General features: G+C 53.5%; 2 protein-coding genes across 2 annotated transcripts in view; one reads left to right on the forward strand and one right to left on the reverse strand.

Annotated features, from left to right (window-relative positions):
• The window catches only part of LOC132533868 (large ribosomal subunit protein eL31-like), a 101,193-nt gene extending 97,439 nt beyond the window's left edge, over nt 1–3,754 (reverse strand). The window contains exon 1 of the mRNA XM_060176633.1: nt 3,589–3,754. The gene's annotated coding sequence lies outside the window, so the exon portion shown is untranslated. The remainder of the gene's footprint in view (nt 1–3,588) is intronic.
• A 17-nt stretch (nt 3,755–3,771) lies between these two features.
• WT1 (WT1 transcription factor) overlaps nt 3,772–16,050 on the forward strand; it is a 59,070-nt gene continuing 46,791 nt past the window's right edge. Inside the window, 4 exon segments of the mRNA XM_060176632.1 lie at nt 3,772–3,970; nt 3,973–4,710; nt 10,844–10,966; nt 11,535–11,637. Coding sequence (XP_060032615.1) covers nt 3,808–3,970; nt 3,973–4,710; nt 10,844–10,966; nt 11,535–11,637 — 1,127 coding nt within the window. The 5' untranslated portion in view covers nt 3,772–3,807.

The raw sequence follows: 16,050 nt of genomic DNA on the forward strand, positions 1-16,050 counted from the left end.
TCTGAACCGTAGATGGGAGGGTTAATTTTCATAAGAACAGAGGAAGTCAGAGGTGAACTCTAATAAAACTTTCATATGATGCTTATTGTTGTTGTTTGAAAGAAACGAAGCCGGGCTTTCCACCGCCGGCTCGGGGCTAGAAACCAGCCTTAGCGCCTGGCCAGCGACAGGCGCCGCACTAAGAGTCAGAGCCTGCGGGAAGGGAGGGACCAGCAAGCGTGATGCCTGTCCCGCGCCGAGAGCTGGGGGGGGGGGGGGGGCGCTGGCCCTGGGCGAGCCGCAGACGCTAAGCCCTCCGGCAGCAGGCGGTCCGGGGAGGCACTCTTCCATGCACCCTGCTGGCCCGGGAGCGGGCAGGCAGCCTCAGCCCTTGACAGATTGCAGGGGTTTTTGAGTGTTTATTCAGTTGTCGGTGGCCGCGGGGTGACGGCCGGAGCTCAGCCCGGAGTACGCACCGGTCCCTAGGGCCGCGGCTGCAAGGCCAGGCTCCACGCTCGGTCAGAGGCAGTTGACAGCAGCGGGGGTTGCGGGTGTGTGTCTAAAGGGGGGGGGGAGGGCCTCGGTACTCCCTCCCACTCAACGTTTTTTTTGTTGTTGTTTTGTTTTTTAATCTTGCAATAATTAAATGCCTTCCAGGCCAGAGCGCTTATTACCAATGTACCAAAGACACAGGTTCCTGGCCGTCTTCCCCTTCCTTTCTTCACTCCCAAGTCCACTAGCTCAGAACTAGCCATTGAGTCTACCCCTAACCTGTCAAGTGTCTCTGGCAGTCTCTGACATACAGTAGTAACACAGTTTGCAGCAATTTGTGAATATAGACATTATCATCACAACAGGAGGTGGGAGCTAGAATCCCTGTCCTGGTGAGTTAATAAGGAAAATACAGCTCAGATCGAAGGGTCACACAGCAGCTGGTTTACCTGGTGGTGCAGTGATACTATTCTCTGGCCACCAAAGCCTCGCTCTGTGGTGCTGAGCTGCCTTCTTTCTTCCAAGGCCTCAGTTTCCTTCTCAGCAGATCTTGGAGTAGATCTCAGAGCTGAATTTCCAGCTCTGCCTATTAGTGTCTCTGACCAGATGCACTGCTCCACAGTTGTCAGTGCCAGCAGGGTGGGTGAGAGAAGGAAGAAGCCGGGTGTCAGAAGCCTTGGGTTAGCCTAGAACTACAAGATGGGCAGGTTGCCCGGCTGTGTTTCTCTGTGTGTGTGTGGGGGGGGGGGCAGTAGACCCTCTTCTCCACTAGATCATGAGCCTCCTTGGCTCAGGAGTAGCAGACATATCTGCCTTTGTGATCAAGAGACTCAAGGGATGGAAAAACAGGAGTGTGGTGATAGTTTATGGGTTCCTGACTCCAGAGGTGCCTAGACGTCCAAACACTGGAGTATGTGTTGTTGGTGAGGTTCTGAGACCTCAACACACACTGCCTGCTGTTCTGGACTTAGAACATTTTAACTACTGGCAGCAGGGAACTCCTCCCACCGAAGTGGGCTGAGGTCTGGGCGAGCAGGTAGCCCAGGAATGAAATGGGAATTGCACCACTGTTCTTCCCTGTTCAGGCTTTCTCCGGCAATAAATGGTGGAGGAAAGGAGTCTACTAAGTGGGTTCAGCCCCCACTTTCTTTCACCCCAGAGGGGGAAAAAACCAGGCCCTAAGTGGTCTGGGAGGTGGCACACTGCCTAAGGCACTAGTCTCTCAAGCATGAGGCCCTGTGTTTGATCCCCGGCAGCACATGTACCAGAGTGATGGCTGGTTCTTTCTCTCCTCCTATCTTTCTCATGAATAAATAAATAAATTCTTTTTTAAAAAAAATCAGGCCCTATTCTATCTGGGATTCAAATTCACTCAGCTCACAGCCTTGCTACCCTCTCCCAACCCCCCCCCAAAAAAAAAAAAACGGCAAAGGAGAACTAAAGACAACAAAGCCCCCTTTTTTCGTTTGGAAATGTAAATCCCTGGCTTTTCAGAAAGCAACCTCCTTCACTTGGAGCGCTTTAGTGAATCCCAGGGGCGCTCTCTCTTTAAAGGGCTTTGCGGGGGGTGGGGGGGATCGAAGCAAGACGATGAGACCCACAGTGAAGCAGTGAAGTTTGGGTCGTTTTATGGAGGACCAGGCCAGAGTAGTTTTGTGTCTAGGGGTTTTTCCACACCAAAAGGACAAAGCGCGCACTCTCTGTTCACTTTTTCTAGTAGGTGGCAGGTATAGAGGTGCCCGGTGCGGGAGAGAAGTAGGAAGCCACAGGGTGTAGGGGTGGGGTGTGGGACTGGCATTTAGAGCCTCTCATTTTAAAAAGACAAAAATGGGGGAGGACAGCTTTTGAGTGGAGACCTCGTAAAATCAAGTATCAGAAGTAGTGCACAACCGCGAGAATAGCTCAGGGAGTAAGCAGGGTAGAAGAAGAGTTTGTCCGAAGGCTTCCCTGAACCTCCAATCTATGCGGCGCAAAAGGAAGGAATTGCGTTTAGCTTGTGGGTCCTGAGCCCACACACATTTCAGATCCGCACCGGAAATCTGCAGCTACTTTGCTTGATTCAATGCAAATTAAAAAAAAAAAACCGAAGTGTCATAAATGAAGAGCAACTCGACTTCGAAACACTTCCTTTCCTTGCAAAAATAATAACGGCAACCACCCCGGCTGGAAAGCTGCGAGCTCGCCTTTAGCCAGGTGCAGGGCTCGGCGACCGACCGCCTCCCGCCCTGCGCTCCCCGCGGTCCCAGGTAGCGCCATCTCCGCAGCCTCCCGACCATTCCCACGCGCTCCCGAAACGCACCTCTGGCTTTTGGCTTCGTGGCCTTTCCCATCGCCTCCGCCCGGTTACCCCATAGATCCTGACTCGGAAACAAAACTGCGCCCTTAACACCTGCCTGTGGACGCGGACCTCCCTAAAAGTAGTTAGGTGAGGGAACAGGCCGGTCCGTGGAAGTCCGGTGCACAGGGCTCAGGACAGTAAGCACAGAGCCTAGGAACCGGACTCTGGGCCTCAGGAAACTCCCCCCTCGGTCGCCTAGCTGGTTTGCGCCTGCAAATTAGAAGCCGCGCCACTTCCCTGCACTGGGCTCCGGGACTGTGCGCTCTCTGGGCATCTGAAGGGGTTCGCTTCCTCCCAAACTAGCCGCGCTGACCCGGGTTGGCAGCAGAGGAGTCAAGAACGGCTCGCTCTGGGGCGCGGGTCATGTGCGGCCACCCACTTCTAAGAAGGTAACTGTTCAGCACCTTGCTCGGGGCGCGCGCGTCGCCCAAGAAACCGACTGCCGCGAGGTCCGATCTCACGGCTTATCCACAACCTGGTCTCCAGGCTGCACAAGGGCCCAAACCCCTCCTATCCCCCGCGACACCCAGACGGCAGCCACCAACCACCTCGATCCAATCCGACGTAACTGGAGGCTAGGGGAGAGAGCAAAAGAGAGAGAGGAGGAGAAAGAAAGGGGAAGAGAGAGAGAATGAATATCCCAGTGAGTGATCCGAGCAAGTTCTTTGCGCCTTCACGAAGTTCCCGCCTTTGTGGAGCCCACCTGCCCCTCCCTCCAGCCCACCCCCTCAGAGGACCCCCCCCCTTCCCTGACCCCAAAGGGTCTAATCGCTGCTCACCTGGAGAGATTCGCCAATGCCCTGCAAAAGCTGGGGAGGGGTGTGGCTGGGGTGGGAGTGGGGAGAGGAGTGTGTCCCCCCTCCCATGCCGGCCGAGAACGCTAGGCGGGTGCAAGGAGGAGGGTATCTGCCCGAGGGTCCGCCCCCCCCCCCCACGCTGCCCCCCCCCCCCACTCCGAGTGGCGCGCGCCGCAGAGCCCGAAGAAAGCTGCGGCGTGAATGGAGCGACCCAGACTCCTGGCTCCTCCCCTCCGCGGCCGGCCCCTCTTATTTGAGCTTTGGGAAATTGAGGGCAGCCAGGCAGGGGTAAGGAGTTCAAGGCAGCGCCCACACCCGGGGCCTCTCCGCAACCCAGCCGCCGCTCTGCTCCCCCTCTTCCCGCCCATCCTCCCCCTCATTCACCCAGCCGGAGCCCGGACGGCAGCCAGGGACCCGCGGCCCGCCGCCTCCCCACCGCGACCCTGGACTTCCTCCTGCCGCAGGAGCCGGCGTCCACGTGCGCCCGGGAGCCCGAGCCTGTGCTGACGCTGCGCGCGGGGCTCGGGGGCCTCCAGCAGCCTGAGCAGCCGGGAGCGCGCGGCCCGGCCGGCGTCTGGGCCAAGCGAGGCGCGTGCGAGCCGAGCGCCGAGCGCCTGCAAGGCCGCAGAAGCCGCGGGGCATCCGCCGCGGAGGCGCCGCCCATGGGGTCCGACGTGCGGGACCTGAACGCTCTGCTGCCCGCGGTGCCCTCGCTGGGCGGCGGCGGCGGCTGCGCGCTGCCTGTGAGCGGCGCCGCGCAGTGGGCGCCGGTGCTGGACTTCGCGCCCCCGGGGGCCTCGGCGTACGGCTCGCTGGGCGGCCCAGCTCCGCCGCCCGCCCCGCCGCCGCCGCCGCCGCCGCCGCCGCACTCCTTCATCAAACAGGAGCCGAGCTGGGGCGGCGCCGAGCCGCACGAGGAGCAGTGCCTGAGCGCCTTCACCGTCCACTTCTCCGGCCAGTTCACCGGCACGGCCGGGGCCTGTCGTTACGGCCCCTTTGGGCCTCCCCCGCCCAGCCAGGCGCCCTCGGGCCAGGCCAGGATGTTCCCCAACGCGCCCTACCTGCCCAGCTGCCTCGAGAGCCAGCCCGCCATTCGCAACCAGGGTGAGCGCGCCGGGAGCGTCCCCTACGCGCGGGGCGGGGTCGCCGGGATGTGGCGCGCAGCGTCCTCCTCCGCGCCCGACCCTGAGCTTCGCCGGGTACCGCGAGGGTGGAGGCGGCCGCTGTGGCTGGGGAGGCCGGGGGCGGAGGAGGGGAACCGCCGCGGGCCGCGGCTCCCGACGGCCTCAGCGTACTGAGCCTCCTCGCTTGTTCGCTTGAGCCGGGAGGTCTCTGGGAGGATGGCGCGCTGCGGGTGCCCGCGGGGGGAGCCGGTGCAGAGTCGGGCTCTTTCTGGGGAAGGGGTTTCGGTGTCCGGGACCCCAACCGGCTATCAGCTGGCCACTGGGCTTGTTAGGTGTGCAGGCTGCAGCTTCGGAGTTGGGCCAGCGCTGCATGGACAGCCTGCGCTGCTGTCGTCGCACCCCGCCTCCCCAAGCCGCCCCAGACCTAACGGTGGCTGGACACCGGCTAGAGGAGACGCCCGCTAACCCAGCCACGGCTCAGCACACACTAGAGTAGACGCGCACTGGGCATCGTGACCGCGGGAATGAACGAGTGAACCAGACAGCGGCTTTCCCCAGTCCCTACCTAGTCCCTGTCCGCCTGTGCACAGCTCCCGCATTTTGTAGCCACAGGGTATCGGATCTTCCCTGGGTTTCAGCTTAGGCTGCGGCCACACGCCTCCCCACCCCCACCCCCGTTTATCCGATTCCACGCTGTGTGGGACCGAATTCTGTCTAAGACGGTGGCGAGAGGCCAAAGCAGCCTCTGGTCTCCCTTGCAGGGCTCTTGGGCGCCTGGTGAAACGCGATGCTGAGCTGAGGGTAGATGTTCACAAAGATTTGGGCATTAGAAAACGGATGAATGTTTGTCATTTGTGTTCATTAGGGGACACAGCAGTGGTTTTCTTATCCTTGCTGGGAATATGCTGCTTCTCGGGACCAGCGCATAACCGGTTTGTCCCAATTGGACTTGTGCGTTGTTGAAAACTCAAACCCATTGAGTTTAATTTTTTTGTTTGTTTTGTTAAGGGAATGCGGATGGTTGCCTTAGAACAAAAGTTCTCTTTGACGTAGGGATTGGGATGTTTCTGGAATGGAGGCACGAAGCTTGTACCGTTGCCCTAAGGTTCTGGGGCTCCCAGGGAGCTCTGCTCTTCAGGAGGTTGCTCTCTGAGATGTGCACCTCCAAGCCTTCCCATCACATCTTGGTGGAATACCTGAGCGAAATCGAAACCACCTTTCCCTCCACCTTCGGGAAATCCACTTCCAGTGGAACCTCAAACCATTGCTTGGGGTCGGGGTGGGGGGTTGTTTCTCCTTACATCTTCCTTGAGTGAAATTAGTGTTTCCTACTTCTTCAGCAGCACAGTGTCAATAGTAGAGGCGTGTGCCATGTCACTGAGGGCACTGTCTCTGAGGAGCCTTGATACTACCTGGAGATCTTGAGAAACTACCTTGAACCTTGATAGTATCAGCCTTGATACTACCTCCGAGATCTCTACTTCTCAGTTTCTCTACCTGTAAGAAAGTTGCTCTATGTCAGAGAAGCATATTCCCGACTACCCGTTTGGTTTCTAAATACAGAAGATAACTGGATACCTAAACTTGAGTGATCCAAAAGAGGCAAGGCTGGCAGACAGGTGTGTGATGTGAGTGTCCGTTGTGTGGATGTGTACTACATAGAGAAAACATTTGCTCTAAGTTCCTGGGGTGAATAATTTATAAGAGTTGTAGTTTCCTTGGGAGTTACTGGAACATGGATGCTGTTGCTTTGAGCCCCTGACTACAGGGGCAGTTTTGGTGTCCCATCTCCCATCAGCCAAGCCTGGTGCTTTGTAGTCAGTCCATCCGTGCTCCACTACAGGAGAAAATCAGAACCTTTTTGGAGCAGGCAGGCTGGGTTACCAAAGAGAAATTGGATTTTGAAACTAGGGGACCAGGGCTAGTTAACCCCTCTCCAAAAAAGGGAGGAGAAGAACTCTGGAGAAGCTAGTCACAGCCTGCTGGCTGTGTCTGCCTGCTTAGGCTTTCTCAGAATGAACATATAAATTTAAGTGGGCCCAGCCCAGCCCAGCCCTTAGGAATCACTGGGAGCCTGGATGCATGGGTAGGATGTGAGAAGCCATTCCAGTCTCCACTTTGGCTTTGGCAACTAGCCTGGGTCTTGAGTCTTCAAATAGCCTGGGTCTTGAGACTTCAAGATTTCAGATTTATTCTGGATTTGCAGAGTTCCCGGGTCTCCCCCAATAACGTATGTCCAGGTCCAAAGCCCAAGCTGGGGGAGTCAAGTATATCAGTTTTTTCCTCTAAACTGAAAATGTTGAGGCTAAGTCTAGTGAAAAAGAAACAACACTGGATCCCTATCCCTCCACCAGGTTAGCCTAGCTCATCTCCAAAGGAGAGGACAGCTGCTGGTATCCCAAGTGACAGTCTCTTTCTCAAGCTACCACACACACCTCCTCCACCCCAGCCAGTATCATTGCTGTGTTTGCTGTCTGCACTACACCATTGTGGGAGAGATTTTTTATTTTTTTCTGTAGAGGGAGAGGCAGAGAGAAGAGACATCTGCAGCACTGTTCCACCACTCCTGAAACATCTCTCCTGCAGATAGGGAATGAGAGTTGAATTGAACCCAGGTCCTTGAGCATAGTAACATGGGTGTGCTCTACCGGGTGTGCCTTCAGTATGACTGGCTTCCTAGCCTCACTTTTCAAGAACTCAGGTACTAAACCTTTACTTATCACCGTCTTTGTGTTGAGCTCCATGTGTTAATATTAAGATAATTAACCTTTGAGGGGTCTAGGTGAGGGAATGCCTGGTTGAGCACAGGTTACCATGAACAAGGATCTGGTTTTGAGCCCCTGCTTCTCACCTACAGAGAGGAAACGGAAGCAAGTCTGCAGTTGTGTCTTTTTCTCCCTCTTTATATCTCCATCTCCTCTCAAAATTTCTTTAAAAAAATATAGGACGGCCAGAGAGTAGTGGGGTTGGCTTGCAGGCACCAAGTCTCAGTGATAACCTTGGTGACAATAACTTTTTTTTAAATAATTTTTTATATTTATTTTCCCTTTTGTTTTCATTGGTATTGTAGTTGTTGTTGTAGTTATTATTGTTGTTGGATAGGACAGAGAGAAATAGAGAGAGGAGGGGAAGACAGAGAGGGGGAGAGAAAGATAGACACCTGCAGACTTGCTTCACCGCCTGTGAAGCGACTCCCCTGCAGGTGGGGAGCCAGGGGCTCGAACCGGGATCCCTATGCAGGTTCTTGTGCTTTGCACCACATGCGCTTAACCCGCTGCGCTACCACCTGACTCCCAACTTTTTTTTTTTTTAATAACTAATATTTGCAAGTAGCTCCAGGCAGCCTGACATCAGAGGAAGAAATCTAGACTCCAAGAGATCAGAAGTCTCTCAGTTTGTGACACAGTTGGGACTGGAACTTAGTTCAATCTAGGCTATTTCCACCTGCTTTTCTAGGGATCTTGGACCCCACCGTTTTTCTTCTGCCTGGAGTGACTGACTATGGGCTCTGAACCCATTGATGTCTCAGAGAGTGGACGGCTGCTTTGAAAGAAGTAGTGAGCACTTGGGAAATCTCAAACTAAATGTGATGTTTTTCCCTGTTTTACCCCCCGGAAAGCCCCTCTGCAAAATCCTAAGTGCAGGAGGGTGGCCTTGGCATCACCAGCCCCCCCCCCCCCAAAGGTTTTATGAAGGTGGGCTTTCTTGGCCCTAAATCAAAAGACACCACTCTTGGGCAGCATCAAAGAGGGTATTTTGGTATTTCGTGAGGGAGGGCAGATTTCCCAGTCTCCAGCTGCAGCTGCAGAATCCTCATTTGCAGTCTTCTGACCACCTTCCTGGTCAAGGCTGCCGTCCACCCCACCCCTTAGCTCCCTGGGGACCTGACCAGGCTAGCGCGTTCCCGGGCTTCCTTTCTGCGCACGGAGGGGGGGGGGGGGCGAAGAGTTTTCTTTTTGCGGTCAAGGTTGCGCTCCGTTTTCCTGGCGCAGACTAACCGTGGGAAAGGCGCTACCTTGGCTGCCAGAACCTCTCCCACCAAGGCCCGTACAAGGAGCCTTTGAACACACTGCCCCCCTCTGCCGCCGCCCCCGCGCTCTCCGCTTCTGGCCCACCGCAAGGCCCCGGGATAGCGCGCTCTAATCAGTCCAGTGCCCGATAAGTTTGTAATTGAAAGAACCCTCCTCTCTGCATGCTCTTTCACCACTGGCCCTCCCGGGAGACCTGAGGGCGGGGTGGGGGGGTGGGAGACCAGCTCCAGTCCACCAAGTTCTACCTGTCGAATCTTGGCGGGGGGGTGAGGGTGGTGGTGGTGGTGGTGGAAATTTTTTCCGGGGCAACTCTCCGGAGCAGCAGCCTGCAACTGGTGGCTCTCGCTCTGCAGCAACGAGCTCAGGGATGGAGAATGGTTGGTCCACAGGCACTTTCTTTGGTGATTGTATTTCTCCTTATAAATATTTTAAAGTTACTTTCAAGATTCAGCCTTTTCTCTGCAAAACTGAGTCCTCGGAGTCAAATTTCGTTTGCAATCTAATCCGTAGGCTTCAAGAGAGGCCAGGACTCCGCTCCCCAAATAAGTGTCTGAAAGGCTAGAGAGGTTCACCCACACTCTGAGCTGTTAGGGGACAGGAGCTGCCTATTTAACTGGCGGGAAACCGGGGCTTCACAGATGGTGCTAACTGTGCAAACTAGTGGCTTTTTAAGTTGTAAACGAATGTGACCAATCAGTGAGTAAGACTTGACCTACTCTGTACTGCCTTTTAAACATAACCTGCACACCTTCTACTCCTCAGGCTCCTGGGAATAGGCAGTGGAAATCTGCTGTTTGTTTTTATTGGGGGGGGGCCTGTATCTCAAAGGTAGGAGGCCTAATTTCTCTCTCTAACTTTAGCTTTTCTGGGGTACTTGTAAAGCCTAGATCATGCCTGGCTAAGGTTTCTCACTTCCTAGAATTGAGTGGGGTTTGGACGCTCAGCAGAGGGGCTTGGTTGGGGCCTGCTGGCGGCGCTGTACAGAGTAAGCCTCTGCTTGTGGTCATTCAGCACTAGATCACTCAGGCCAGAGACTCTAGAGCCCCACGTTTGGGCTCTGGGTTCCAGATCGGATCTGTGACATAGATGGAGGGTGCATTTTCTGCAAAGACGTCAAGAGTTTTCCCGAAGCGGGTGGGGGCATGTGTTCAAAGCAGTTTAATAACAGTGACTGTAGAAAGAGACTCCTGCTTTCAGCCAGAAACACTACATTCTTTTTCTCAGCTTCGGGCAGTGAGGAGAGAATACTGGCAGGATCTCTCTTTCTCGACAGGGAAACTGAGGCAGGGGACTCGTGCTTTGTAATGGAGCCAGAGCGGTACACTGCCAGACACGTTATAAAACAAACAGGCTTCCGGGTCTGCAGCATAAGGATGCCGCCCCCGCAGTGGTGCTAAAGGGTGCGAGATGGGTCGGAAATGGGGAGGAAGGCAGTGCAGGATGGAGGTCTGTGAGGCCCAACCCACCGCGTCCTTTTTCCCCCGCTTAGCCCCCTGCGCTCCCCAGCTTTCCCCAAGGCCTTGGGATGGTGGTGGTTGTGCGTGTTTTGGTCGCTCAGCTCAGACGACATCAGTTGGAAATCTTCCCCACTTAAAGCCCAGGTTTTAACGGGCTCCAAGTAATTAATGAAAGTTGGTGCGCGGGTCCCTGATTTACCGCTCAGAGTCAGCGCGGGATCACCGACTAGATCCATTGCGCTCGCCCTGCGATACCCCAGCGCCTGAGCCTCCTTGTTTGTGTTTGTATTTTGGGGGTGGGGTAGCGTGGGGGAGGGCAACTGTCTCCTTAGAGCGAGTGGTTGTCAGTTTTCTTGCTCAACTTACTGGAGGCTCAGTGCTGGGGTGTGAATGGGTTGGGAGACTGCGGGGAGGTGAGGGTTTGTTTGGGCAAGTGGGAGATCCTGTCCCAAGGTCAGGCATCCGAGTTTGGGTCCGATTCCCAGAGAATGTCCTGCAGCCTGAGGAGGCCGAGCGTGAGCCTCGGCTGGGGACCCGAGTTGCAGGGCCAGGAGGTTTTACCGCTACTCGCGTGCGTTCTGTCCACACTCGCTGACCGCTGTGCTTCTCTCCGCCGCTCCCGCAGGCTACAGCACGGTCACCTTCGACGGGACGCCCAGCTATGGCCACACGCCCTCGCACCACGCGGCGCAGTTTCCCAACCACTCCTTCAAGCACGAGGACCCCATGGGTCAGCAGGGCGCCCTGGGTAAGCAGGGTGGGGGAGCGTGAAGTGGGTCTTCCCCTTCGCCCACATCTAAGTAAGTATCCAACACACAGCAAACCCAGGAAGGGTTTGTAGAATTAAACCGTCCAGTCTCACTCAACTGAAAAGAACTGAACCCCCTGGCCTGGGGAAATAGCATAGTGGCCATGCAAAAAGACTTTCATGCCTAAGACTCTTGAGGTCCCAGGTTCAAGCCCCCCAGCATCATCATAAGCCAGAGCTGAACAGTGTCCTGGTATCTTTCTTTTATGTATCTCTCTCACAATAAATAAAGAGATTAAGTCCCTCCCTCACCCCCCCCCCCATTTCACCTCTGTTGAACCAAGTCTAGGAATACCTTGTATGCTTTCTGGGCTGTTGGAGGCGTCTGCTACTGTTAAATGTAAAGCTTATGAGAAACTTAGAGCCTTAGGATCTGGACACCCACCTCCTTCTGACCCCAGTGTCCCCAGCTCATTCCTAGAGACCAGTCGAAGTGCACTTTCTCCTCTATGCCCAATGGGCACCTAGGACCCCTCAGGGCTCCACTTACTCCCCCCCATCTCTGCAGGTGAGCAGCAGTACTCTGTGCCACCCCCAGTCTACGGCTGCCACACCCCCACCGACAGCTGCACCGGCAGCCAGGCTCTGCTGCTAAGGACACCGTACAGCAGGTAGGAAGCTGGTCAACCTGGAGGCTGGGTCCCTGGGGCAGAGGAAGGGCTGTGGGAGCCAGCAGACTCAGGAAAGTCCGCCGTGGTGGAGCCCCAAATTGCTAGTGTGTGGAGTTTGGGAGCCGAGGGGTGCCTTTAGCCTACCCATCTCTTGAGAGCAAACTAGATCAGACCTCAATTCTGATCAGAACGCTACCTCTGCCTCTGGGTGTCCTGTTTTGAATATAAACGAGGGCGTTCACAGTTTGCAGTTGGAGAACAACGGCACACTGTGAAGTTATTTTTTGTAAGGACTCCTTGCTGGGAGGGACTTTAGCTTCCATCACACCAAAGATTTGCAAGCAATTTGCAAGGAAGGAGTTCACTTCCTTACAACTCTTCTCAATTCTCAAACCCATCCTTGCTCACTGGCATCAACATCAGCTTAGACTTCTCTGGGAAGACTTCAGCCACTTGTTACGACCCTCATAGTCACAGCTTCCTCCCCAGCTTTGCCTTCTGGGGTTGGGTGCAAGGATTCCCTGCTCCTGGCTGTGGGCTGGGTGGGACCACTGGGAGACTGCTCAAGTCCTCACTGGCCCTGCTTCCTGTTCCAAGGAAGCAGGCGGATGGCCGGCTGTTCCTCCCTCTCCTGTGTGCCTTTTCTAGGCTCCTCTCCACTCTTCTCCTTCTCTTCCCCAAATTTACTCTTCAACTTTGGGTGAACTTGGCTGGCATCCCATGCGTCTGATAGGGTTGCCTAGTAACTGGTGCACACTCTGGCCCCCGCAGGGAGGGGAGGTGGGGTGTGGGTAGGATGGTGGGGAGGAAACCCGGTGGTTCTCGGCCTTTAAGACAGGGGATTGGGCGCCCATTACCTCATAGTCCCCCACCCCCACCCCACACCCCCCGGTGCTGCAGGGATCCTGATACCGACTGCCCCCAAACTCATCTCCATCCTCCCTGCCGCCCTCTGGAGGACCCGGGGCTGACGTCAAGGGAAGGAGGTAGTGAGGTAATGAAGGAAGGAAAAGCGCCTGCCCTGGGAGATTGGGTGGGGAAATGGCTGTGCTTGGGAGCCCCCACCCCCACCTCGAACCCCACCCCACAGGTGGAGGAGGGGAAGGAGTCCTTGCTCTAGAGCCCTCAGAAGCACCCCATTACCCCAGTCCATTTGAGTCTGGAGCTGGTCTGCGCTCCCAGCCTAGAGTTCTCCCTCCTGGTCGAGGTACAGGGTCGGGCCCCTTTTTACTTTTGTGTGCTAAGGAGCCCACGGACTAAATGGAAACAGTGTGATCCTGAAACCGAGCATATTCAGTGATGTTAGGATTTTGTTGTTGTTGTTGTGTTTGGTTTTGAACAGAAAAGGGTAGAAATGAGGGACCCACTGGTGTCTCGCACTGTGGAGCGTGCTCATTACCTCAGGAAAGGACCAAGTCAGGTGCTCCATCTCCACCTGCCAGGAGGACGCTTCACAAGCATTGCAGCAGTGCTGCTAGTGTCTCTCCCTCTTTTCTCTCAACTTTCTCTATCTCTCTCTCCAATGAAAACAAAAGGATCCTTTGGAGTCATGTAGGCACTGAGCTTCAGCAGTGACCCTGGTGAGAAAGAATGGAAGGAAAAGAAAAGGGTGAAGTTCAAAAAAATGGTGGTAGAATGGTTACACCTCTCCACCCTTTCTTCTCCCTTCCTAGCTAAGAACCTAACCTGTGGCACCACAGACCAGGAGACAATGTTTTGACCCAAGCACGCCATTACTGTGCTGCTTCCTATAAGCAGATAGAGTCAGGTGCAGAATTCTCAGCCATTCTCTCCTATCAAAACCCTGGCAGCTGGTTCTCTGACGTGCTCCATGAGGTGCTGCACCCGCCTAGTGCCTGTGTCACTACTAGCCACGGGAGGGAAGCAGGTGGAATGGTTCTCCAAGGAGTGACCTTAGCCTACCCCTCCTTCCTTGACTTTTGGTTGGGCTTTCTAGCGGGAGGGGATGACCTCCATGTAAGATGAGGTGTTGTTTAAATGGGCCTGGATGCCTTTTGAGGGATTTTGTGTGGAGGGGGAGGAATTTGGTGCAGCAGAAACAGCATCTGCACACATTTAACCTCCCAAGACCTAGACTCACCTTGTTAGCTAGATGTTATTTGGGGAGGGGGAGGGATGTGCAACACAAGAGATTAAGTGGTATTGATTATGACCACTGGTTTAATACTTCAAACCAGTTCCTGTGGTGGTTGTCTTACTTAGGGCTGAATCTGTGTTTGGTATGAAAGCAGGAAAAAAAATCATTTGGGTTTTTATTTATTTACTTATTTATTTACTTTGCCTCTAGGGTAATCACTGGGGCTTGGTGCCCTAAGAATCCACTGGTCCTGGAGGCTATTTTTTTCCCCTTTTTGTTGCCCTTGTTGTTTTATCATTGTTGTGGTTATTATTGTTATTGCTGTTGTTGTTAGATAAGATAGGGAGAAATCAAGAGAGATGGGGAAGACGGGGAGAGAAAGACAGACACCTGCAGACATGTGAATCAGCTTATGAATCGACCCCCCTGCAGGTGGGGTGGCGGGCTCGAACTGGGATTCTCGTTATGCTGGTCTTTACACTTCATGACACATGTGCTTAACCTTCTGCACTACCGCCTGATCCCCCTGGATTGTATTTTATTTATTTATATGAGAGATACATGGATAAAAAGAGCATAAGAGGGAGAGAGAGAACATGAGAGAGGGAGAAAGAGAAAGAGAGGCAGGAGCTGGGCCAGGCCAGGCCATAGCACACCTGTTAAGTGCAAGGACCTGCAAAAAGATCCAGGTTTCAGTCCCTGGCTCCCCACCTGAAGGGGGAGTTGCATCACAAGTGGTGAAGCAGGTCTGTAGATGTCTTTCTCTCACCTCTCTCTGTTTTCCCCTCCCCTCAATTTCTCTCTGTCCTATCCAATAAAAATGTAAAATAAAATGACCTCCATAAGTAGTGGAGGGTTATCTAGTGATAACCCTGGAGGCAGGAAAAAGAGAGATTGGGGGGGGAGGGTGGAGAGTAGTGACAGCTCTGGCTTATGATGGTACTGGAGATTGAACCTGGGAATGAAAGCTTTTTGCATAACCATTCTGTTATCTCCCCCAGCCCCTTGGATTTACTAATTTAGTGTAATTGATCATTGTATATATAAAGTAATTTTTTCAGGTTCACCTTTCAGATAAATATTTGCTTATTTTCTTTTTCTTTTGATGTAATTGTACCTTTTTTTTTTTTTTTGGTTCTCTTTTTTTTTCTCCTTGCCACCAGGTTTCATGTTTTCATGATTCCATCGATCCCTGAAAATGAATCTTTTCTTCTTTTTTTTACTCATTCTTTTTTTAATGTATTTTATTTATTAGCTAGAGACAGAGACAAATTGAGGAGGGAGGGTAAGACAGAGAGGGAGAGAGACAGAGAGACACCTGTAGCCCTACTCCACCATCGTGAAGCTTTCCCCCTGCAGGTGGGGACCAGGGGCTTGAACCTGCAAGCTTGCACACCACAATTTGTGTGCCTAACCAGGTACACCACCACCTGACCCCAGTTGAATCTTTTCTTCCCCTCCTCCTCCTTCTTCTTCTCCTCCTTCTCCTTTTTCTTCTTCTCCTCCCTCTCCTTCTCCTTCTTCTTCTTTCTCCTTCTCCATCCTCCTTCGCTTACTCCCCCTTCCTCCTCCTTCCCCTCCTCTTTCTCCTTCAGGGTGAAAGGCAGAGTGAGAGAAAGAGGCAAAGAGAAGGAGAGACACCACAGCATTGCTTCACTGCTGCTTGGTGCTCCCATGGGCTGGCAGAAGGCTCCAACACATGCTCTTGCAAATGGTGGTATTCTGCTGGATGAGTTATCTCTTAGCCTCCTTGGTTCTCACGTTTACGTGATTATCATAAAAATACCATTTTTTCCTGTTAGAAAAGAAAAGTCGTAAGTGGTAATATCACCTAGGAACGAACTTGTGACCTCTGTAGGAAAAGTTTGGTCCCTCAGTGTTTGAAATGCTCTCTCAACCTTTGAAACTCTTATCCACCTTGCATGTACAATTCCAGTCATTTATCAAAGACTAGGTACTTGTCCTGAAGTAATGATGAATGGACAGGTGTAGGGAGGTTTTAAATTTTGTCTGTACATCAACATTACTTGAGCCATCTAATGTCCTCTTTTGAGTTTGAAAGAGTATTTAAATTGTTTTGTGAATGCAATGTCTGAAAAATCATAGAGAATAGAACTAATCAATCATTTAATTGCTTAGCTCCTGGAATGTAGATATTTAGTAGTACTTCTACTAGTTTCTTATTCCATTCATTTATAGACTAAAATTGAGACAGCTTGGGAAAGAGTTGCCTACATTTGCTTGCCTTACTGCGTTTGACCCCCTTGAGGCAGCCATCCTGCCCAGCTCCTTTCTCTCTGCCCTCCCGAAGCTTC

Source organism: Erinaceus europaeus, chromosome 17 (genome assembly GCF_950295315.1).
Source record: "Erinaceus europaeus chromosome 17, mEriEur2.1, whole genome shotgun sequence".
In the NCBI taxonomy this organism is placed as follows: Eukaryota; Metazoa; Chordata; class Mammalia; order Eulipotyphla; family Erinaceidae; genus Erinaceus; species Erinaceus europaeus.